The sequence below is a fragment of the Ascidiella aspersa genome, chromosome 8 (assembly GCF_963924565.1).
Source record: "Ascidiella aspersa chromosome 8, kaAscAspe10.2, whole genome shotgun sequence".
Taxonomy (NCBI): Eukaryota; Metazoa; Chordata; class Ascidiacea; order Phlebobranchia; family Ascidiidae; genus Ascidiella; species Ascidiella aspersa.
Window position 1 is genome coordinate 16,805,613 of NC_139454.1, and position 25,801 is coordinate 16,831,413.

The 25,801-nt window shown below is 36.4% G+C and overlaps 1 protein-coding gene and 1 non-coding gene across 2 annotated transcripts; one reads left to right on the top strand and one right to left on the bottom strand.

Annotated features, from left to right (window-relative positions):
- The first annotated feature begins 435 nt into the window (after positions 1–435).
- LOC146136357 (uncharacterized) lies at positions 436–25,801 on the top strand. The gene is made up of 26 exons (XM_083396214.1): positions 436–1,881; positions 2,311–2,507; positions 2,889–3,014; positions 3,366–3,509; positions 4,468–4,695; positions 5,334–5,561; positions 7,666–7,833; positions 8,252–8,433; positions 8,838–8,976; positions 9,801–9,989; positions 10,276–10,342; positions 10,503–10,604; positions 10,937–11,174; positions 12,065–12,180; positions 13,019–13,165; positions 13,481–13,591; positions 15,232–15,315; positions 15,500–15,698; positions 17,351–18,942; positions 20,673–20,849; positions 21,119–21,246; positions 21,501–21,620; positions 23,218–23,362; positions 23,606–23,739; positions 24,153–24,330; positions 24,833–25,801. Exons 1-26 carry the CDS (start codon positions 1,755–1,757, stop codon positions 24,862–24,864), a joined length of 5,298 nt encoding a protein of 1,765 aa, XP_083252340.1. The 5' UTR covers positions 436–1,754; the 3' UTR covers positions 24,865–25,801.
- Trnar-ccg (transfer RNA arginine (anticodon CCG)) lies at positions 1,330–1,404 on the bottom strand. The gene is given in 2 exon segments: positions 1,330–1,364; positions 1,369–1,404. It is a non-coding gene; the product is annotated as a tRNA-Arg (tRNA).

Genomic DNA, 25,801 nt, shown 5'->3' on the forward strand with positions numbered 1-25,801 from the left:
GACGGAAGTAACCCGGTAACATTAGTACTTCGTACTCGGGATCCTTGCTGATCAAATTCATTCACTTTTCTTTTCTTTTACTTCCTTTGTTGCAATTCTGCTACTGCTAACTAATTTTTCACTCCGTTAGTGAGAGCCGCATGCGGCTCTGAGAGCCGCGGTTGAGAATCACTGTTTTAGAACTACTGGACTAGAATATACGCGTTGAGATAAATGGAGTCAACACAATTAGTTCTATTTTATGGCGGTTTTTAGTGGTAGATAGTGTTTGTCCGTCAAACTTTTTAGGCTACTTTTGCCATGTCGTGGTGGTTTGAAGTATGACAACTTTTTTCCGCGAGGTGGTGCAAAACACCGAAAATACCAGAAACTTATAAAGTTGTTAGGCACCCAACGCTATTACTTTCATTCTGCCAGTCCGGTGCTTACACTTGCCAGCGCGCTAGGTTTTTCCACCTACTTCTAGGATTTAGAGTTCATCTATATTTCTAGGCTGTTTTCTTTAAAATAAGAAAATCTATGATTTTTGACTATTTAATAAATTACTAGAATAGCATTGTATCTGGAATAATTAGAATAGATATCAAAGGACATGTTAAAAAATAAATATGACATGCTAAATATTGTTTTAAATTAAAAATGTGCTCCACGATCGTAAAAAGCTCATACTAGACATCAATATAGCCCCGCAAACATTTTTTGAAGGTTAAATCATATTTTGAAGGTAGCAGGGTATAAAGATTTTTTCTCAACGACTTGTATTTTGTTTAGCGTTACTTCTTTTAAACTAGCAGTATTTAGAGATGTTTTCATGAGTTTATTTGTTATATTTCTGAGCTTTAGAGTTCACATTAGAAAGGTTACAAGCGAGAAATACTTCAAACTAAAATTAATATGCATTCTAGGTTTTTCCCTGCAAAATATAGGATTTTACAATGGCAATCAAGGTTTATGAATTTCTGCTGGCAACCCTGCTTCGCAAAAAACTGTTGGTTGAATTATGAAAACATTGCCATGCTTGTCTCTTATTATTTTGCACTTTTTAGATCAGTTTAGAAGTTCTTTTCAAAGCTCTTCTTATACATATGTTTAACAACTAAACCATTTATTTAGGTTTTTTGTGTGCAGTGCTGGGTTGACCTTTGGTACCTAAACCTGCCAAAATGTTACCGATTTTTTATTGTGATTGCAGAACACTAGATCTAGCCCTACGAAGCTGCTTTTTGACCAACGACTACGGCTTACATATAATTAGTACACCGAAAGCCATCGCAGACTCACCGAATCTGTTGATCTATGATGCAAGCAGAGCAGACTAGAAAAACAACTAGCCTGCAGTGAGGTTCGAACTCACGACTTTCGGTCAAGCCGGGACCGTCGCTCTACCAACTGAGCTATGCAGGCTCAGAAGGGAACGAGTCGAAAAACAACCATGCGCCAATGCTTGCTCAATCTGTTAGTACAAGCAACCTCATAGAAGGGGATCCACAGTACCATATCATGTATTTAATGAAAAATTCACACATATGTGTGTTAATAACGCACTTTATGCTATTATTGAAATTTTAGCAATAAAATCTTTCAAATGGTAAAATTACTATAGAGTTGGGAAAACACTAAATTAAATTGCTTTAAAAAATTTTGAGCAAAAAAATAAAACTGATATTCATTATCCTTTTAATGTGGTATTCATCATCCTGTTTAGTGCAATGTGTATTGTTCGACCAATGTGATTTGGATACAACATATCTAAAATGTTGGGGCCTGATAAAGAGTTAAAAATACTTAAAAAAAGCCGCCTAATGCAAGTTACTGAGTTCCAAGTCATGGTCAACAATTTGCAGCGGTTTAAGGAGGAATTGGCTGTTAAAGCTTTAACAGGTAAACATGTTTTAAGAGGAAAATGTTTTTATTTTATTGCCTTCATAGTTTTGGGTATTTTAATTTATTCAAATTACATCATTAGGGTAAAAAAACAATTAATTTATGCCAAATCTGATGTGGTCATAAAAAACTTGTTACAGTTACTGCTGTAAGATAATTTTTACTTCATAGTATTAGAGTATATAAAATAATAGTCAGTTTAATTATAAAATTAAAGACAGTAATATTAAATAATTAATATATGTAAAAAAGAATTCTGTAGAAACAAGTTGAAAAATCCTAATAACAGTTTGGTTCTTGTTAAAATAAAATGCCCAACAACAATTAGGCTAAAAAAATAATTGAAATGCAGACATTTTATCTGTTGATATGACCTTAGTCGTTTTTAATTTTTTAATTTCCAACTGAAAAGACTTCGTTTTACAGGTAGAAAAAACATAAGAAACCAGAAGACCCAAGACCAAGTTTTTTTCTCTGTGTTGGAAAAAATGCTTTTGGAGGTTTCCATTAACTCATCTTCAAGTGCAGAGTCAATATCTGCTGCTCAACAGCAGCTCTTTGCTTTACAAAAAGTCTACCTTTGGTTTCAATCTAACAAGCATGTGCTGCTTAAGTCAGATGGTGTATGTGGTTAATAAGTTTATAATACAATAAGAAAAGAAGTGTATGTTCTTCCATATGAAAAATACTTTACAGTCATCCCACAGATATTGTAAAAAGTGTTTTTCAATCATGTTCTGTTGATAAATATCATTGAAGTTGGAATATAGTTTAATGCATATCTTTTAAATCAGGGCTGCAGATCTGTTTAAAAATGCTCTGGATAAAAAAAAAGAAGCTAATTGAAAAAAGAACTTAAATTTAAAATTTGTCTTGTTTTATGTACAGACTTACTGGAGTCCTGAGTCCACCCTACACCCTTGGTTTAAGCGTGTTAGTGTTTGCCAATTAGGAAGAACGTTACTCTTATTCCAATTCAATGTTAATTTTTACTATTTTTTTAGTACTTCCAATCAGCTCGAAAAATATCCGAAGAGATTCATAAAAAGAAGATTAAGATGGCGAATAAAAACAAAACAAAGTTGAAAGCTGCTAGATCAAATATGCAACAACCTAATGCAATAATAAAAGTAAAATGCATGATAAAATAAATATATTATGCCAAATTAAATCATTTTTATGTATATCAAGTTTTGTACAAATTAAATAAAGTAGCAAATATACAAAGCATTTGTTGTTTATGTTTCTTTTTATTTATTTTCCACAATAAAGCCAAAATTTTGAAATACCATTTGCGAAAGAGCAATTGTAGTACAAAAACCAGCAATTTTTTAAAAATATTGGCTCTATGATAAATATTGTGTAAAATAAATAAAATGTTCTGTTGAAAATCAGTTCTGTGCTTTTTGCTACTTGACTCCTTACTTTCAAGATGGTTTCCTTCTTGTTGTAAAATATTTTATGGAGTTGAATTTATTTAGACAATTGCTGGCCATCTAAAGCAGTTGCAAGAGTTGCAAAAGGAAGCGGCATCAAGTAAACATTTTGGCAGCGGATCTTCCATGTTTGCACCAAGTCCAACACAGGATCTTACCAGCATTGACTCTGCAACCTTGTATGATAAGGTATTTACCTCCCCATTTACTCAACTAGCATTAACTGTGCATATTTGTTTAAAAAAATTAAAAATCTGGTCCTAAGGAACATCTTAAAGACAGTGATGGATCTAGGGTTTTCCATGGGGATGGGGTGTCATAAACACTTATCATAAATGACGTCACAAAGTTGTGTCATGAATTGGAGCCAAGATACAATTATTTTCAAAAACTTCCTGTTTTCTATCCAACTCTTGCTTTAATTTACAACTGAAGTTCGACTTACCCCCATTTCAAGAAGATTGCAGCAAAGCATTTGCACCAAGCTCAAGAGAAAATTCCGTGCATTTGGCTTTTATTGAAACAACGTTTTTCTTAGAAGAAATGTGACACATTAAACATTCTGGTGAACAAAATATTCATTTGTGCTAAAATGTTTAGTCCAAGATAAGCAAAACATACCATAGCGCTCCCAAACAATTGGACGAAGCGCGAATGTTTTTTTGCATTTAACTAGGCAAGAAAGGGGGGCATAGACTCAAAGTAAATATAGGCAATTATAATTTAATGATTTTTGGCATTTACCCATAATATGACTTAAGACAAATTTTGTATTTACAAACTTTTATTGATTTTCTAAAGTTACAAGGCATTTTACAATACTAGTTTAACCGGGCTGTAAATTTAAAATTTTGGAATTATCTATTTAGGTTGGTCAAACTATCCCAACGCTGCGCTAAAAGATTTTAGCTACCTTCCTAAGTTTTTTTGTTGTTGTATCTAGAAAAGACTTTCTTTCCCATACGATATGAATCACCCATTGAACAATTTTAACCGTAGCTAAATTGGTATGGAAGAAAGGAAATTGGGATGTTTTGATTTCAGTGTAATTTCATTAATTATTTTTTTGTAATTTTTTTAGGCATGAAAAATCTTACAAGCCCGGTTAAAATTTTAAAAGGTTTGGACAGTAAACGTTTTTGTCTAGGGTAACTACCAGGAGGACATGGACTTTGCTCGCGAAATGATCGACAACGAGCACTTTGGCGGCAACCGAATAGAGCGGCTTAATCGGCCAATGACCGCTCCACCTCGACTTAAACCTTACGCGAAATCGTCGACGGAACAAAACGGAGCCAGCGGAGAAAGGGACATGACCTTGCAGTTGGGCCTGAAACCTGAAACTAAAGCAAGGCCACAGAGTGCCATCCAAGACGTAAGTTGACTTATTTGACTTGTTTATTGTGTACCTAAGAATGGTAGGCTCACTGGCAACTGAACACCAACTATGTTTTATGGTACGTGTCAGTTTCGATGGTCAGTTAATTCGCCATTTTGAATGCAGATGTTAGTATGATTCGACTTTACTTTTGACCACCTGGTCTAAGGTAGTTTAGCACCTGTTCGCGATCGTCAAACACATTTAAAAAATGGTCATCATGCTTTTGCCTATATGCTGCGATGTTAAAGTGTCACTCAAATAGGGAACCGACATTGCTTGGACGGGTAAATTTGTCAAATATTCGGTTAATTACGTATACTGGATTCTGTCATCAATAAGCGCATACATCGAAGGCTAAAAATGTCATAAAATAAACGAACATGTCTGTTAGTTGAAGATTCAAATGGTAAACTATGTGTACTAAAATATGGTGTATATTATTATATTGAACATGTTAAACGTTTCTGTTTTACAGCGGTGTGTGACTGTGTTCCATTGTTAAAAAGACGAGTTTTGTAACGCAACGTAAAAAAGTAACTTTGTGAGGCAGCATCCAGTTTTCCGTTACGGCATGTGTATCATGCTGATTGGCCAAAGGTCATAAAAACATTTAAAAAACGATTTGTCTTTAGGTGAAACACGAGCTTTCCTGGGCCAAGCTGTCACCGATCCCGCTCACACAGCTCATACACAAACAGAAGGAAGCACCAGACGATAGAAGCGACTCGAAAGTAAAAAAGATCAACATCGTTCTACCGTCAGAGTCCACATCTGACCCTTCCACATCCAAGAGGACAGAAATGATAACAGATCCGCAAAGAATCGCTAATCTCGTCATGTTTAAGGAATATTGCTTACAGGTAAAACGCGTCTCCGGAAACCTTCATGTTTATCATGAAATGCCCCAAACAGAGATACACAAACGCACACACACACCGCACGCGCGCACACACAAACTTGATTGAATAAAAACAATTAATATTTTTTTCCTATTCCGTTTCATAAATGTAAGTATGGATAAATCCGCCTATTGTCGAATTAAATACCCACAAAATCCAATAATATAAACATGGCTTTTCACATTTGCCGTTTAATAATATTGCTTAATTTGTCTTACAAATACATTTTGTTCTTTTCCGGTAACTGATTTTTTGAATTGTGGTATCCAACAGTGAAATGGCGAAATCAGAATAATGAGAAAGCCAAACCAACACAAAGCTATACTGTTATCGTTGCTAGCTTTTGTTGTGGAAAGCCCTTTGAACAATAATTGCTTCGGCGTGCCTACGCATATCAAATGGAAAGGATTACAATTGGCCTTTACCCGTTCGCTTTCAACGAGTTATTTAAGTACCGCGCTCAATTGTGTATTGGCAATTGTCCTAAGAGGTTTTCGCTAATGTTTCTCCATTGAATTCTCTTGTAGAGCCGGGCAAACCTTTATAATGGTGCTTTGGTAATTAGTTTTTAGTACTTTTTTGGCATTCTTGGTTAATATATAATTACTTGCAACACCCTCACCGTGATTAAATCTATAAAGTACTTACGTAATTTAAGCAATTGTTTTACACCGGAAAAACAATTTTAAGCCCAATCAGATCTAGTGAAATAATTGTTTTAATAATTTTAGGCTTCTTATGGAAATACTTAATCTGCGTTGAACAATAATAACTCTGCAAAACCTTAAATTGGTATTTTTAAAAGTTTAAACTATAGAATTGTAGTTGAGATTGTTTGCATTTACGTTCTTTCTTCCCCTTATCAACTTGGTATTCGTTATGAAGCCTCATAAACATAAGCAAACCAGAAGGTTCTGACGGGTTTAAATATTTTTTAACATAGCTTGACCAGAAGTCCCTAAAGTCATTGACATTTAAACTTTTTAAAATGAATAGTTTTCTTGTCATCATATTTAACTGTCTTTGCTATCGAGGGGCGAAACTGAGTCACACATGTCTGTGAAACTTTTTCTTACAGAATGCGTTTCGTAGATTTGAACATGTGCTCTAAAAATACCGAAGTAACAAAACTTTCTTTCTAAATTTAAGCTAGCAAACTAAACGTTACTAAAAACGCATTTTATTTTACAAATCCCTGTCATTTCAACTACACTCGCGAGACAAGTACTGCACATAGCTTTCTGACATCACGTTCGTTCTGAAAATCACGTTTCTGACCTTTTGTAAGCCAATTGGTCTTTTCCGATAATCGGATATAGAGTTATTTTGATTGTGGTACCAAATGGTACAGGAGAACACTTGCAGTTTAAAACTTTGACGCAATGTCTTCTAATGTCGCGTCAAATTGCGCCTCAATTAGTTGAAAACAACTAAAAAAAATACCGGGTAAATAATCTTACAAGGCCTTTTGCTACACCCAACAGCATTGGCACTGCTTCACAACAGCACTGGTCAAACTTCTGGTATAATTATCACTAGGAACGGTTAACCTAGTGAAATATTATTTTTTTGATCGTTGCTACATCCAGTCATGTTTTATGATTTCGTAAGCTATATGACTGCGACTTTTTAAGACTATACAATACAAAATTATACACCACATACACTTTAAAAATTATTTTTTATTTTGGTTGCACTCGTTGGATTGTAATTTAAATACATTACAAACCCTATCCCTGTTGCTCTTTGTATACACTTGGCCTAAATTTTTACACCACTACAGTCAACTATGGTTTGATATATTGCGTCAATGCGTTTGACAGAATAGCTGGGCGCACGTGTACGGACATCAGGTCGGTGATACTCTCGGGGTTGGTCGACAGAAGCGATAAGATCTCGGCTTTTTGGGTTTCATGCAGTTGGCTGATTTTTCAACCGTTGTTTTTCACTGAATATGTCGTTCGACAAATGCACTTTTTAAACTTCGTTTCTCTTGTTTTCTTGCAAGACTGAGTGAGTGATAAGAGACAATAGTTACAATAATGTCGCAAAATTTTGGTCACAGCACGCCACCCAACAGGAGGCGTTCATGCGTCAGTACGTACGTCACAAACACGCCACGCGCCAGCACTTTCTGGAGTTTCCCGAAAACGCGACCGAGAGCGTGGTGCGTCGGACCGCCTCCGACCTTCATCAACAAGAGCCAGCGCGTTGCCACGAAAATGCCGACCATGTGAGTCCTTTGTCGCGTAAACTTGGAAAACTATTAGCAAACTGTACTTGTTTGGAAATTTAACTAAACTGTAAAATAAAAACGTTTTAAATACGATAAAAAACGGTTTTTAATTTCGATAAATATATTGAAATTCAATTCGATTGCTATATTTCAACACATTTGCTTTTTATATAAATATTTACATATCCTATGTATATAAGATACGTTTGCGTTACTCAATGAGCACTGCGCTTAAACTGTTGCATTTTAAATGTTCATCTGTGATCTGTTTTATTCTCCCCCAAATCAAATTTCCTTACGATTGCAATTTTAATGTCTCAATGACATCCACCTTGTGTGTCACGTGAAAAAAAGTAAAAAAATAGGTTGTGGCAACAATTTGCCGGACTTTAACAGCTTGTTAACTATTTTTAAGAACGAAATGGCCGCCTTTAACGAGATGTCATTGGAGGAATTTCTAGACAGGGATGTCCAGGCCACCATGATCGACAACGAATCCCCCTCAACCGGGGGTGATTCGGCAAGATCGTCGTCTGCCCCGGCCCGATTGGCTGGTTCTGTTAAATCGCTTGATCACAGAAACTCAAATGCGAAAAGGTTAGTCGTTGGGCAAACTGCCTGAACTGTAAAAAATGACCAAATTTAATCTTTTAAATTCAAACTTAACAATTTTATACAAGGCGATTTTTTTCAACAATACAATGCAATATAAGGGCGTATCTTTATGGAATCCAAAACCATTTGAAGCAGGTTTCTGCTTGTCGATCGCTGTTATGCTGGCGCGTATATAAACAAGACTCAATTAAAACTCAAATTTTAAACCGAGTGAAAGCAATATCAGACATTTTTTAAAGGAATATATATTTTGCCAATATTGGCATCGTTAGTTCCTATAAGTAAAGTAAAATACATGTAATTGTACATGGTGTATAATAATATATAATCAAATTTTAATTGTTTGTGTTTTCAAACTTCGAGTTTTATTGTTTACAATGCAACAGGAATCCGAGCACAGTTTTTCCGCATCCACCATCGGACAAAATGACCATCGTCCAGCCCGCCAATGTAGACGTAAATGTGGCATCTATGTTCGGCGTGGTCGAATCTGCAGGAAAGCAAATGAACAACATAAAAGATCAGGTAAGCGGGAAAAGTAAGGCAACAGACGACCAGTATTTCTGCTAAGAAGAATCGTTTTAAAATATTCACTCGGCTTTTTGAGCAAAGTTCGTATAGTTTAAACCGCATAAAGATTGATTCGGTAATTTACTTCGTTGTACTTTTAAAGCTTAAAATCGAGGCGCTTTTAATCCATCACCAGATCCAGAAGTTTCTTTGTGGTTGTTCAAGTGTATGACGTCACTAAATGCGTCATAGCGTGACGTCAAAAACTTGTGACTTTAGGAGGCATGTTGTTGCAAGTCAAAATGTCATGTGAATGTGAAAGTAAAATAGGACAAAACTAAGTGTCTTCCGATTGTTTACGACGAATTAAGAAGTGAAAATATAGTTTGCGCGAGAAAATTTGCCTTTAATAATTTTATTTTTTGTGAAACATTGTTCATACAAAAACGTTTCTCAAGCACCTTAAAAGGCTTTTATCTCCGTTGTATTGACAAAACTTACAACGCAAAAACGAATAACCCCTCCTAAAGCAACAATATCTATCTACCATATTAAATTTAACAATTTTAAATTCCTCTCGACTAAAGTAATAAGACACCAAGAAGAACTGATATAATGCATTTTATAGGAATGAAATCTACGTTTTAAGTCTCTGGCCTTTAACGTTTTCAGGCAGAATTCCCACCTTTTTAAAGTGTGAGTACAAATCGCCCCTTCGGATGTTTATCCATGTACACATATTTACATGGATGTGCTGCGAAAATATTTGAACCTTGTTAGTGTATCGCCAAAAACGGTTGTGGAGCACTGCGCTATATATATATTAAAATTGTTGCAAGGTCCTTTCGGCCCCGCAGCACGGCTGGCGCTACCCCATGATACCCATAACATCACCGATGCACGAAGCGCTGCCAAAGTGCGCTTCAGGCATGGTGCTGGCCCTTCACGATGGCGACACCCTGCAACACAAGGTTCTCATTCCATTGAACCAAGCATCGAGACCACAGACGGAAAACTCGCATGTCGAGGTTGGTATTTGCTTACGGTTATTGAAATTAAAAGTAGTTTGCGATTTCGGTAAAGGTATATAATAAACACCAAGTTTGTTAGATAAGATTTTGCTTTTCCGTTTATTTACCCAACGTTATAGGTTTTATTCCCACGTTTTTTACGTAAAAAATAATTCTGCCCAGCACACAACTGTATTTAATAGTTCGCCGGCAAATTATAAAAACGTGAACGGTTTTGCGTTTTGGTCTTAGTTCGAAAATTTCCTAACCGTGAAATAACTCTTGTTTTTTGTACTCCATTCAGGAAACAAATTACGAGGAATTGATGCGACCTGTGCTTAGTAAAACTCCCAATGCCGAGTCGGCTCGAGGTAAATTTGCATTAACTTAGGCAATTGTGTGCTTTGGCCTCTTATTTATCATCACATAAATTATTGTTAAATTTAGTTTATGGCGTTTATATTTTGTAAGGCTTGTGTGCCGATTTTGTCCTTAAAATGTTTGTTGGTTTTTAATCTATTTTTTTTTTAGCGTCGCCCGTTCGCCCCGTCTCCGCTAAAAGTATATTTTCCAGCGTGGTAAGCCCCAGGCCCTCGACGAGACCTCAGTCTGATCCACGCTTCATCACAGGAGGTAAACCGACATCTGTTATACAAAAATGTAAAAACCTATATTTACTGTTAAAACTATATATTCCGTCTTTCATACGCAGATAGTACATTATTTACTTAAAACAAATAAGTATAACCTTATAGCTTAAGCTAAGAAACTCGATGCTTAATTTAGGTATTTTGATTCTAATTGTTCTAGAAGTGTTTTATGTGAATCACCGTTTTAGAAATTAAGAGCAAATAGTATGATATGTTTTTAACATACAACTTTTAAACTGTAATAACCCCAAAACTATTATAGGAACAATGCCGAACTTGCTTAACGATAAAAAAATATTTTTTTCACGCCAACAGTCACAGCGGTATACCGGCAATCCGCCTATCCTAACAACGCAGACCGCGAGCCCTACGTAGAGTATGTCCAGCACCAACGCAGCATGGGGACTTCCCGTGGACCCAGCAGACCCCGAACCGCCGCTTCCTGGGGCTCTTACCCCGCCCAATCGGAGGTGGCCAAGTCGATGGGTGCAGCCAGTCACCACTCGACCGGAACGTTGCTTCACCGTAGCGTGGCAGAGTCCATGAGAGTCAGGTAACACAAACACACTCGCTTTGAAAAAAAGTTTGAAAAGCCAATAGCTACTTGGCGTCAAAGCGATTCCCTTTTATTTAAAATAGATTACTTTATACTGGGTTAGTGATTTTTCAACAAATTTTTTCCATGTAAACATTTTATGTTTTGCCTGTTTTTAATGACTTGGTAAGCAACTGTATTTTTTTGTGTTTTAAAGTGTTTGATAGATTTGTAAGGTTATGTCGACTAGATTAAATAACCACTTTAATTTCAGTGGTCAACAGCAATAATTTTTAACAGGATTAAGTAATAGTAAAATATTTTTGGCTCTGTTTCTGAAACTGTCCTTATGCATTTTCTAGCACATCTAGTTTTTATAACATTAACATTTTAAATTAGGTTTTGATACAGTATATCTGTATATGTTTCGAGATTTATCCGTTAGTCGGAATGTTTGCGTTACAAGAAACTTTAAAGAAGCAGGAAAAAGGCGCCAAACAAACGAAAGTGAGCGGCCTTTGTGTTACTCCAAATAGTTAAAAAATGCTATTACCGGAACGCAATCGGGTTAAGTCGTAATGTGAAGTACGGTGTAAAAAGAGAAAGCTAAATGCTGGAGCTATAGACATTCAAGCGTGATGCTTCATAGATGTGTATTTTTTTCAATTTGTTTTTCATTTAAAACAAAACTGACATTAAACAATGAAAATGTGATTTGCTGAGCAAAATAAATGCAGTTTAGGAGTCGGATACATCTTAAATGTTTAAAATATCAAAAGTAAAACTTTGTATCTCTAAAAATATAGTAAAATTGTTGACCATTGTAATTAACCGATTTTTTCTTTTTTTTTCTTCTCGTCTCAAACCATTGAAATGCTAACAAGTCTAATTCTGGCGTTTTCTTTCAGATCTGTTGCAAGGAAAAAAGATCGATTAAATTCCGGTCGTTCCTCGGCTAGCTCGTACGTGGCCCAGCTTCGCGCAAAGCAGAGAGCCGGTGGCAGCTTGCCTGTGAGGCCACCAGGTAATCGAGCTAATTTAAGCTGCGCCTTTTCTAATTGAAGTACAAGTTCCAGAAACAATTTTGCACTGCACCAACCACTCATTCAATTGCTTGCTAATAATAACAAGAAACTTCATCTTCTTACGTCTTTCTATTCGTGGTTCGGATGCACCCATAGTTATTAAGGCCATTGTGTGTGAATGGTTGTAGAATATTTATGCTCGGAAATACGATTCGCATGTAACAAGAATCACACAAGTTTACAAAACTGAATATAATTGACTAGAATCCTCACTTGGTAAGGATTATACAGCCGTGTTTTATGTTTTAGGCTGGAAAAGTGTCCCATAGTTAGTTAAACTATTTATCGCTGAAATGTTTGAATATTTTTCGTTATTTTTGGACAAAAAAGTTAGTGCACAATAACAGTTTTGTTGTTAACTCCAGTAATAACGTTGAATAGCTAATGAACCACGATATAGTTTCTGAATCATGTCCCAGCTGCGTTTCCACAGGGGTAACGACCCAAAGGCTTTAACTATTTTCTATCCTTGGACAAGCATTTCACAATTAATGTGTAATGTTAAAAATCATTTCATTTCGTTTCTCTCGCTTTTTTGCCATCCATCGTGTCAACTGAAGAACATACATAACTAATTTTAAAAACAAGCCCGGTATTTTACTCACAAGCAGAGACCCACTGTTTTTTAGAATGGGAGACTGAGGAATGTCTGAACAATGGATTACGCAATATAAAATTTTAAAGGGTTCAAGCTATACTGTCTCAGCAAACGTTACCAAAAAGCATTGAAAAATTAATTAATGTGAATTTCATTCGATATTTCCCTTTTTTCTTCAGGCGGTAAGAAAAGAACTCGACACGTTCCTCAACCTCCCCCTCCGCCGCCTGAGGTCGCTGTTCCCCTTCCACAGATTTCGTTTATGAACATTGTGGCGCCAATGCACGTACCAAGCGACCTGGAAACCACAGCCTACGCGCCACCTGGTAAGTGCAGAAGTTTGGCTAGTATTAAACGGAAAAGTGTGTGTTTTTGCGCCATCTATCATGAGTCATCAATTTTTGATGATCTCATAAATGCAGCCATTCAAAAATTTAGATGTTTTTGGGAAATAAAGCTTTTGCCAACGTTAACTAAAAACGTGCCAAGCTGAAGTAAACCTTGACTGTAAAACAAACCTTTTTAAAATGTCGGACCTAACTTCACAACCTCTTAACTTTTGCTGTGCGCATAACCGCTGTATGAAATAATTCCCTCTACCACAACATACCTTGAGCTTAATCAAGCTTCCATACTTCCAGGTGGAGTGTACTGTGGAACAACAGCTGCTGTGGCGTTGGCAGCGGACAAGCGATACGACCCTAACTCCTTGGAATATGACATCGAAGACGCGCTTAGCTTAGAAGGTATAGGTAAAAGTTAGCCCTTATTATTTGCCTTTGTGGCCATTTCCTGAGTACGATCCGCTACATAAAGCTAACAGGAAGCCGTCTAACGAATGAAAATTAGACAGATATTATGTATTTTTTATATAAACAATAAACATTCTAAGACTGAGATTGCAGTCGAGGTTTGGCCGATGTTGTGTGTTTCAATCTTTCAAATTTAATCTTATTTGCTTTGGTTGCTTAGAAATCCCAAAAAATTGGGTTCGCATTGCTTTCGCAAAAGCTCTGTCTATTTGACTTTTTTGCCTGTTTCGTTGCACACTTGTTTAGTTGTTCAATTTTAGTTCAATGCCGGATTCCCAAATCAAACGTTACAACACATTTAGGCAAACCTCAAGCCAGTCAAGCTTCATTGAAATACAGTTATTTTTATCTTTGCAATACACAGATATTTTAGGTTATTATCAGGATACATAAGGCCAGAATGGCGATACTTGTCTAAATTACTTTTTTTTATTTTGCTCCCTACTGTATTCTGTTTTAACAGTCCAAGCTATAGCATCGAATACTTTATTCGGCGATAAAAATATCACCGCAAAGCAAATTAAAACATTTTTACTATTTTTAAAACATAAAATTAGTTACTAATATAGGTTCTGTTTAGGATCGTGAGCTACTTTTTAGTACGGTTTCGCAACACAGGAAGCCTCTTTTCATAACGTTATTGACAGTTAATCGTTTGTTACTTTATTATAGATTGGCTCTCCTAAATTCTCTACAGCAAATATTTTTAGGTCAAAAACGCATGTAGTTGAAATATGGTAAACAAATTTTAACCATTATCGAAATACATAAGTAGAGGCTCGTAAAATTGGCGTTATTAAGTTTTAACTGTGCAGAAACCGGTCCATCACGCTAGTTCATGGTTTTATCAAATAGAATTTTTTTGAAAATTCTAAATGTATCAAATTAAATCATTTGTACTACAATTATTAGTTTGGTTTAAATTATAACAACATTTTTTAGCCTATTAAAGCTGGACAAGTTTCTCTACTGTAAAGCAGCAAGAAAATACCTCAAATCATTACATTAATGTTATCAAACGTTTTTACTTGTTACCATCAGAGTGGTGAACTTGTGATATTTGAACAGTCGGAATATATTTCGCACACTTGGTAACGACCCTAAACAAATATTTTTTGTCATTCTTGTACCGTTAGTCCGTTATTCATCATATAAATACGCGTTACACATTGTGCATATTCTGCTATCTAATTTTTCTGTAGACCGAAGGTTTTTTACTAGTATTAGTATGTCTGAGATACTGATCCTGCGTAGATGAATTATACGCCGTATAGAGTAACTCAGTCGGTAGAACAGTGGTTCTCAAACTCTTTTGGCTTGCGGCACGATTCTACAAAACAATAACATTAAAACTTGGCAATCACCCCTACTAAAAGGTAAGGGAAATGTAAATAGTATAAAGTTATGTCATTTAACTATATTCTGCGTCTTGTCTCGCAGCACGGTTGCCTGCCTATTAGCAATATACGTATTATAGGGTATTTTGCAAAATTTAAGTAATATTACTTGATCAATTGATCATACATAGACGTATGTAAAAAAAACTGGCTTTAAAAGCATTTTAAATTTATTCTGTGCAGATTATCACAGCCTTGCCAAAGAGAAGGACTCAGCGGCAGCAAGTGCTACGGGTGAAGATAACTGGCTCTCACACTGGCTTTCAGGTGTGCATAATTTAATTTCGAGACACGCCAGGGATTTACCAGCAATGCGTTTTTGTCAATGTTTTGTATCACGAGATTGGTTGTTTACTAATATTTTAACGTGTTGAAAACTTTACCTATATTTACGTTTAACGCTGCCAATTAGGTTGACTTCATTTCTCAACACGTTTGCTGTTCTTTTCAGGAGGACCACTCGAAGGGCTGGAAGGTCAAAATCACTACAATGGCGGCGCAACCACTTACGCAGACCTGGTTAGTCGTGCCGCCAACTTGGACTCCTCCGACGAACGGTCTTATTCGGATGAGCGCCTTTCCTCGACCAACGCTAATGCTTTTGCAGAAAGATCGCCGAGAGACGATATCGAGTTTTCCATTTCGGCGAGGTAGCATTGCTCTCCTTCGGCCACGTGGGCGCAACAAACTCGCGAATCGGTTTAATTATTCTTACCAGCTAGCAATGACAGCAGAATAATCTGGCAAAGTTATCCATTCTATTTGAATAAGATATACTGACGATGCCCTTGCTGACGTATATATATAATATATATAACAGAGTTGGCCAAAAATAGACTTACAGTTAAGTTTTTAGTATTTAGGTCTAAAAATTAGTATTTGGGTCTAAAAGTAAATTTAATATTTTGGGGTTCTTTTTATACACCTTGTTCTTTACAACATCCAAAAAAAGAAAGAAATCCATTGGTGTCAGGCCAGGTGAGCGTGGTGGCCATTCAATGCAAGTTTAATAACTCTAAGCCTACTTTTTGCCCACCTTATATATATAGATATGTATGTATTATAAGTAGGGCCCGCAAAAGTCAATAAAGTTAAATTTTTTTAAGGCCCATGTCTGTCCACGAATCAAAGAATAAAGTTGTTTTCAGCACCTAGGGGACTGTTACTAAAAAGTTTATAGGTTAAAATAAAGTTAAAATTTACAATAAAGTTAAAATTTATTAATAAAGTCAAAATTTGTCAAATTATGGCTTTTGACAAAGTTTTTGTGTTTCTGGAGAGTAGTTTATGTAAATATCGTCGTGGAAGCATTGTAAATCAGGAAGTGTGACACAATTAAACCATATTAACACATAAAGGCAGGAAATATGTCAAAATGCCCACTTGGATCAGCAGTACCTCCTCTTCATAAACGTGGTCTTTTCGAAGATCAACAGTTTGAATTTTAGGAACAGCCTGCTGACATGCTGTAATACAAAAATGCCTAAGCAAGCTTAATCTATCGCCATAAAAACGATGCACTTTTAAAATTCATAAAAGAACTTGACTTTGCGACAAAATATCACGTTTGGGTCTGAAATCGACAAAATATTATGTTTGGGCAACTGGCATCAATTTAAAGAGGAACTGTGGCCTCTACAAATAAGCAATTTCGTTAGGTTAAAATAAAGTTAAAATTTGATAAAAATAAAGTTAAAATTTTTTTTTTTAGGTTAAAATAAAAATGGCCCTAATTATAAGATCTTTTAATAGGGTCTGACCTGAATTGCTAGCTTTGCTCGATTATTCTACCGATTACTGATCGCGAATTAAGGTCGACATTTATCAGCTTGCAAGGGTCAAGGAGATTTCTATTATCACATGTTCAGTGCAACAGCTAGTAATCAAACTTAAAATAAAGACGATTCAAAATCTATTTTGAAAATCTAAAATTTCGAAAATTAATTTACTTGCACAATTTGACCGCATATTTTCACCACATGGCATTGTGTTAAAGCTCCTGTGAGGATATTGAATGAACAAACTAAGCTTTTATTCTTACATGATTATTTACATTAAACTTGGTCAGAGATCATGACCACCAGACATATTTAAAATCTAGGTAGAAAAGTATTTTGTATAATATCACCGGCAAACCCCGTAATAGTATTAAAATAAAATAAATCTTTTTTAACATTTTTAAAGTGATTTTTCTTCAAAAAGCTTACGAGAAAAACTCTCTGTCTACCTCTCATAAAAACAATTGAGAACTCTTAAAAAATGTTGCTATTTTAAATGATTAAATGAAACAATTTTTTGTTAGGTCCGATCCACTGTTGAGTCATCGACAAGAAGAAACCGAAGAAATAATTGGTGAGGTTCCAGCTGACGTCAGCGACGATTTAACGAAAGATCCCGTTTCGCCGGAGAGCACCAGCTTGAGGTCTACGATGTCGCCAATCTCTACACGGGATTTGTCATCCGAGGATGACATGGGATTAACTGAGGAAAATGTCAACGAAGACCTAAAAAACGACAAACCCAAGCAGCAGATCGAAGCTCACAATTTACAGGAGCATTGTCTCGAAGATGAAACTGAGCATCGTGTAAATTTTAAAACGAAACATGATGTAATTGTTGGTGCCGAAATACAAAAGGAAAGTGACAAAGTATTAGAGCGAACAGATATATCAACTGAAAAAGAAGTGAAAGATACTCAAGAAAATGAGTCTACTGATGAAACTATCGTTTACGAGGAAAATCATTCAGAGAAAAGTGATTTTGTTGAAAAATTGAATAAAGAGGTTAACTCCTCTGCACAGGACGGTCAAGAATCAGGAAAATTTGAAGGCAACGAAGAAGACGGCCTTATCGAGACTCAACAACATTTTGCCAAAGTCTCAGAAATCAAACATAACTCAACCACGAACAAGTTCATGTCAACAAAAGTTGAACAGCTTGATACTGAAGACGAAGTTATAGATCCAGGTGAACCCGTTCAAAGTGTAGATGAACATCAACACGAAATAAATTCGGACGATTCCGAGAAAGAAATGTCAAATGAGAACTTCAAACTTAACCTGCAATCACAAAACCTCGCCGACCAAGAAGGAACTCCAACAGACGACTTTTCTCGAAATGAAACAGAAGATGAAGACGACACGAGCAGCGAGTTGGCACCAAATGAGGAGGAGAAGGATGAGGAGGGGAGTTTCTCCGAGAGGTCGTCATACGTTTCTCAGTCGGAAAGCGAGCGGGAATACTCGATCGACAAGTGCGGCTTAAAAATCGTCATCACTTCAGCGAGGAGGGTCGAAAGGCAGCTGGCGGAGGGTAAGGAGTCGATGAAAGAAGATGCAATCGTGGAAGAGGAAGATGAAAGTGAAGTGTCAGTGCAGCCAATGGAGAAAGTGGTGAAAACGCAAAATGATGGAAAGTTGGGCGAAGCGAAATTACTGTCAAACGAAAGTGCTTTTGAGCTTCAGCAAACCACCCCCGAGAAAAGGCACGAAATAATCCAGGACGACAATCTAACAGATCAACAAGGTCACGATTTCGACGAGGGATCTGTTAGTGGGAAAAGTGAAGGGAAAGAAAATCACAAACGCGAAAATAGTTATATAGAAGAAACGACAAGCCATTTATCTGCCGATGTTCCTGCCGATAAACAAATCGTTCATGATGACCAGGAAACAACGGTGGAAACACAATCCGCCGCAACTGAACTCAAAGAAAGTTCCCGCATCATTACTTTCGAAGAAATAGCGGCAGTCAACTCGCTCTCTCGGCCTGCTTCGGGTCGTCCTATTCCCGTAGAAGGAGAGGTCCGCGATCCGTTCGTTGAAATGGTTGCCAGCACTAGACATAAGCAGATCCAAAGAAGCGTCGACGTCCAGGCGATTTTTAATTCCCAAGGTTTGATGCCCACGTGTTAATCTGTAGGTTTGGCTACTGTAGAAACAAGCGTAATTTTACTGGAGTTGAGTTGAGTATAATTTGCATTTAATTGCCCATAGGCCGTGTAAGTGTAAAGCTAAAACTAATGTACTTACTAAAAAAATCATTAGTGACTACAAAAAACAACAAATAAATAGTGGGATACCTCTAAAATGCACACATAATCCGTTCATATGCAGCCGGATAAAGCTTATTATCGTTTACTGGGAACATTCTTCTTATTGTCGTTACAATAGGCAAGTTGTCCAAACATGACTGGTTTTAAAGGCAACGAGAGCAAAACTAAATAAGATTAAGTTGCGCTTTATATCGGTTTCCCACCAGGGTAAGTTGCGGTATAGCTGTAACGGCCTAATAGCAGTTACTGAATGTTAAGTTAATAGGTTACAAAATAGAGGAAGAAAGCGAGACTTGAATATCAGCGGTTCAGTGAAAGCTTGCAAAAACGTAGAGGGTTCGACAGGGTTAGTATCCACACTTCCCTATGTCTACCACAGTAGAATTATACCGGGCATAATCAATGCCAATAATACTTTCCATTTAATAATTTAAAATTTATACAGACCAATTATAGTTTAAAATAAAAAAAAAAACAATCCAGGATTACTATTCGCTTGGATAACCACGTGCTTCTGATCAATATTTAAGGCCCTGCCTAACAACGCTGAAAAAAATATTTTAAATCTGACGCTATTTCGTTTCACTTCTCTTTGGCGGGAGTTGCAAAACTAGCGGTCAAAGTGCTTCCCAACGTCCTTTATACCTCTTATGGGTGATCCTGCATACGCACGATCGGCTCATGCTACATTCTATAAAATGATGATGCGATTGTAAAACAGCCGTTCGAAGTTGACAAAATTTAAGAGAAAATGCGTATTGTTTGCAAATATATTCGGTAGTAAAACAATTTGTGTAGTATAAAATGATAAACAAAACTACCTTTTTGTAACAGCAAGCAATTCACCCGTTGTTCTTGTATCCGCATTTTGATGATTTGTTTGTATATTTTTCGGCAAAGCTTGTATATTTTTCGACCAACCGTCGGAAACATTATTCGTCATGCGAAAAGCTTTATAAAATCTTCTTCTCACATATATTTTTCGAGGCGATAATAGTCAATTACAAATACAAATCATTAAGTAACCTATTAAAATGTTTTAACAAGAAAAATAAGCGCACCTTCTTTTTGTTTATTGCAAAATGGATGAACCCAATCTTTCTCTGAAATTTGCGCTTTTTAGCGATAAAATGTGGTTGCACACTAAAAATGTAGCCAAATGGTTCCACTGTTGCCTTTTTGTAATGCATCTAAGTACACCGTTCATCGTTTATATGCCAATAATTTTACCAGCCTACAATCCAACTAGAAGTAAACAATAAACAGCTGATAGACCACGACTTTTTTAAACAATAAGGCAGCGGTTAAACCGATTCAAGTCCAGCTCGCCCTATAGCACGCTTTACTCAGCTCCAGTGTAAAAGAATAGTATAACGTATAACATATTTGTTTGTTTGTTCGTTTATTATTGTATGGCAACGGACGCTGTTAACAAATTTCGTAATGATCAAGAAGATGTGTAAACCATTACTTTTTACTTGTTCAAATCAAACCAAATGTACTAAAGATTATTGAATCATGTAGCGGTAACTGTTTGCCTTGGCGAAATTTAAACCATTGCGTTTTATAGAAAAGGGTGATAGCGTTGGCGAACGCAACTCTATAAAGCAGGAAGCGCGTGAAAATGAGAAAGAGGCCGCCGTGAAAATGCAGCGGGCGTACCGGGGACATTTGGCGCGCACCCAGGCCGCCAGAAAACTCCCCGGGCTAAGTCGCGAGTCCGTGGAATGGGCAAAATCTTATAAAGGTAATTTTTGTGAAAACTATAGGTGATTCGGAATCTGCTTTCTTGAGGTTAATTTTTTTTCAAAGGTCTATCTATCTAATTTCTGATATTTGTGTTTTTGTCATTTGTTTTTAGTTTGCGTCATAGTTTCCAAAATTTGTATCTTATTTAATTAAGTTATCATAAATTTAAAAATATAATACAATCAAGAGGACACTTTTCTGCTGCAGCAGACCAAATTAGTTTGACAAACTTTATAAAATATTTTTTTAATTTTATGCTTTTCTAAGCTATGTTGCAAGAAAAGAAAGAACGAAGGAAGGAACGAATGCGAGAATCCAACAGTCATCTGCGAGCGACAAAAAGACGCGATCAGCGTCGTCTTAATCACGTTGGGCCCCACAGCGTTGTTTATGAGGTGAGGTAAAAGTGAATAAATTAAAGACAAATGGTTAAGAATTTTTCGCGAGATTTGGAACTGCACTTGTTTCTATATGACTGTGACATTCATTACTAAGCTACATTACAGATACGTGCATGGTGTACCTAAGTGTTTTGCAGTTAATCATATAAGCAAAGCATGAGTTTGAAACAAACGCGTTAAGGGGACAGTCTATTAATTCATGTTCCAGTTTCTCAAAACTCATTAAAAGAACGGAAATTCTCGTTTAGGTTTTTCACCCGGAACCTGATCTCCCAGACCGAGAGCTTATTCAGGATAGCGCCTTGGAAATCCAACGACACGCGAGGGGATGGTTTGTGCGTCGACAGCTGGCCGGCCTTAAAACGAAGGTTTGCAAACTAGGGCAAATTGTTGGTGGCACCTACATAGAGTTGCATTTTCAACCGTGTGCTTTGCAACAGTGATTCTCAAAATGGGCGATATTACCTCCTTAGGGATAAAAGGGTACAATGGGTGAGTAAAACATTGGCAGGATGATAGGTGCGTTAAATCAGGATTGTCAAAATCCAGGTCCTTTGTTGTTTGATTAATTTGTGGCCCGCGGAGCAATTAGGTTTTTTCTCGTTTCGCGTACTATTAGAAAGATTAATCAAGTGATTATCTGTTTAAATCAGGGGTGTCCAACTCAAAAATACCGGCGTGCCAATTTTTATCTTATAACTTCTTCCCGTGCCAAAGTTTCGTAACCGAACCAATTCTTTTTAATCATAAAAGCTTTTTTACCCCAAATATGAACGTTTATTTAAACTTCAAAAAAACTGGCTAGTAGAAATGCGCATAACCAGGGACGCCGGAACGATTTCACGGCAGGGGGGCGACTTTTTTGGTAAGGGAAACATAGACCGCAGGCGATCGTAGCGAGCCGAAATATTGGGGGTGTCCGGGGGTACTCCCCCCGAAAAATTTTTGCGGACACGTCCTCTAGATTGGCTTGAAATGATACTAAAAATGTTTTAACAAATGTCAACCATGTCATTTTACGAATTTTTTTGCATTTTTTCATAGCTCAAGCCCTACTCCTGTTGGCCCAGTGGACTGGTAAAAGTTACGTGTACAACACTGCTTTATGATTTCCGTCGCGTAATATTTAACGTTTTGAAAGCAATATATCATTTTTCATGAAAAGGGCACTTTTGCCCACCTATAATCACCCTACTCATAAGGAATCCGTAAAGTAACCGGTATAAAAAAGGTATTGATACGAGCTGGTAGCATATGGACCAAGACCTATACAATATAATTACACTACTTGTGCTGCTTGAATTTATCCAAAGACCGGAACCCATAAGATGACGTCACAAGTTATGTCATCAGTCATATCGGGACGTCCAAAACGAGTAACCATAGGAAATCCGATGTTATCATTCGATGTAGTGCACAAATGTGTAAGTGAACACTTTTAAATACATTAAAGAATGTGGCGGGATGGTCATTTTTGCCCGTACTGCGTAGCATGCCATTCTCTAATGACTAATTTACAATAATAAATTTCTTTCGCCTGGCATGAATGGCATATTTCTACATTTTGAATATAAACACATGAACAAGGTGATAACGGTGTATTTGAATTACTTTTTTTCAGCGGTTTTTCAGCCCAGAATTTCTCCAAGGTGCAATTTTTTTTCCAAAAAGACAAAATAATTCTAGCGAATCTTTTTTATGTGCCCAAGACGTGCACCACGTCTTTTTTTTATTAAAAGTTGTCAATTAAACCTTGACGTCACGGTATAACATACGACGATATCTTTAAAAATGTTTCCACACAAATTCTGGTACCATCCATATTTGCTATGCAAGGCGGGTATTCAACTTTTTTTTTGCCATAAAAAATCTTAAATTAACACCGACTTGTTTTATTTATATTATATTTTTGTTAAATGTTCAATTGTTTACCTATTTTTATCACCGGTTTACCGTTGCGTTTAGGTTGAGAAGCACGGGACCGATCTTGAAACAGCAGTTGCCGAATACAGAAATGTTCTGAAGACAACACAAGAACGACACGGAAAGATGAAGCCCTCGTTGTCCTTCACTTTTGATGAATTTTCAAGTTACTGGGATCAGAGATGTAGTATGCATACAATTAAAGTTTTATACTTTTAAAATCTAGGTTTTTACTAAAACGTTTAAATTCGGCACAATAGGAAAATGTCAACCGAATCAGGCGAATAGTTATGTTTTTATACATCGGTTAAAATTACTTTTTCATCTTTAGGTCAAAACGCACTAGAAACAATATTATTTCAATTATTATCGCTCATTACATGAATGAGTTCAATTTGTATCTAAAATTGTGTTTTTCTTTTGTCGGTAGAATTCGAAAGGATGTTTAGGAAGCGCGAATTTTGGAACGAGATGGAATCCAGCGAACTACGCGCCTTCTTTACCGACTGCGAGCTTTACCCGAGTCAAATTGAGATCGATGAAGCTTGGGATTCCGCACGTAAGGTACTATGAGTTCCTGTTGATTTCAGTCGACACCAATTATTTGAAAGTTATGCAAAAATTTAAGGTACGGTAACAAATCTGCAATGTCTTGTTTAAATTTAAGGAGTCTTTGATAACTCGACGTAATGTATGACATGCAACACTTAATCGTTAATTCAAAACAAACTATTATTTTTTGGTGGGACAAGCAAGTATCGAAGAGGTACGCTGGCCGTTTCCGATATTTCCAGTGATTAAAATGTCAATTGTCACTATTCACGCATGGATAGATAAAATATAATACGACATTCATTCACCAAACGTAGAAGTTCATTTGGGAAATAATGCATGTGCACTGTGCAGTGTGCAGTGTATGTTGTACAGTAAACTATTTACATGCTATCTGTGCCTTAAGCGACTTTCGTGTGTCGTAGAGTCGAGAGCTGGCCCGCAGACAGACGAAAACACGATCCAAGACGGCCATGACGTTGAATGATGTCATCGATGTGGCCTTTAACATTTACACGCCGATCGGGGCAAGGTTGGGGGACACTCGAAAGTCCACTTGGATGAACCCCGTCGTTGCTGGTTTAGGGGAGATAAAACTTGAAGGTTTGAAGACTTGTACTTAACATGTTTTCAGGCCAACTTAAGTACACCGAGCTGTTTCGACTGTGTTGTAAAAAGGCAATTAAATAATTAAATGCCCGTTACACATTTTTTGTTGGGAAATATTTTGAAAAAACAATTTTTCATCACTGCCTAGTGCTTACATACCCATTTTTTTAATGTTTCTTGTCACCTTCCTGGGTTAAATATTTGTTTTGATTTATTTGAATGTATTTTACCAATTAGTTTGTAAATGGGTGCGTTTATATTGTCTAATATTAGGTTATGTGTTTTATCGCACATTTTCGTTTTAAAATTCAGCTTTTCGTTAGACACTTAAAAGTAATCAATACGGTGGTCAGGGTGTGATCTGAAGATAATATTTATAATAATCATTTACCAGTTGATGGATAACCAAAACCTAACTTTCGAACCGGTCGAGTGCAATTACATAATATAATCCATATTAATATATTATTAACATTATAACTGTTTACGTTATTAGATCAAAAGGAGTCCGACTATGAAAACCACTGACATGACTGAAGACCGGTAACAACTTTACTGGTTTAATCAGCAAAGAAAGAAAGGCGTCACACCAACCCAAAGCAGTTCAAGTAGCTAACATAGATATCGATTTATTCATCTCGTTTGCCAACATAAAAAAGCTAACGAATTAACAACGAATACGATTCTCAACGAAATCACATGTTAATTTTAAAATACTGAGATTTGATTTCAGACCTTGACTAGCAACACATCCAATGAACCTAATAACCTGATATACTAAACCCGCCTAGCGAAATATTCTGATGTCGGCGCAGTGGCTTAGCCAGCCGAAAATTTTTTTGGGGGGGCCAAAAATTTAGACTTTTTTGTCTAGCTTTCGTCATTGTATTAACTCCTGTAACGAACACAAAAACAATGCTAACAAACCTTTTCGAGCAGCAACTGAATAAGTGTTAAACGCGATACCCAAAACCATTAAAAGAGCAAAAACTGTCTAAAAGTAGTAAAACTACGTTAATGTATAGCAAACGTAATATTAACTATATCGTTTGTGACGTAACAATGCATGACAATTAAAGGTGTTGTATGTCTGTGATCGAATGTTATGGTACTGCTCATAAATGCTAAAAAAAAAATTATTAAGAATAAATTTTTATAAATTTTTTTTGGGGGCATGGCCCCTCATCCCCCCTGGCTACGCCTATGTGTTGGGCCCTGTGACGAACTTTATTTATCGTCGTCCATATTTTTTTAAATTTATTCAATTCTGTATGCATAATGACCTGTGTGTTGAAGGTTGGTTGCTAAAACATTGTAAATATTTTCATATAGCATTGTAATCGCTGATAATAATTCGTAGACATTAATACTAGGCATTTTATTATTTTGAAATAATTGTGTTATCGCCCTTTAGCCTACTGTGATTTAAAGCGCGCTTCTATCCATCGTCTTAATAAATCTTACT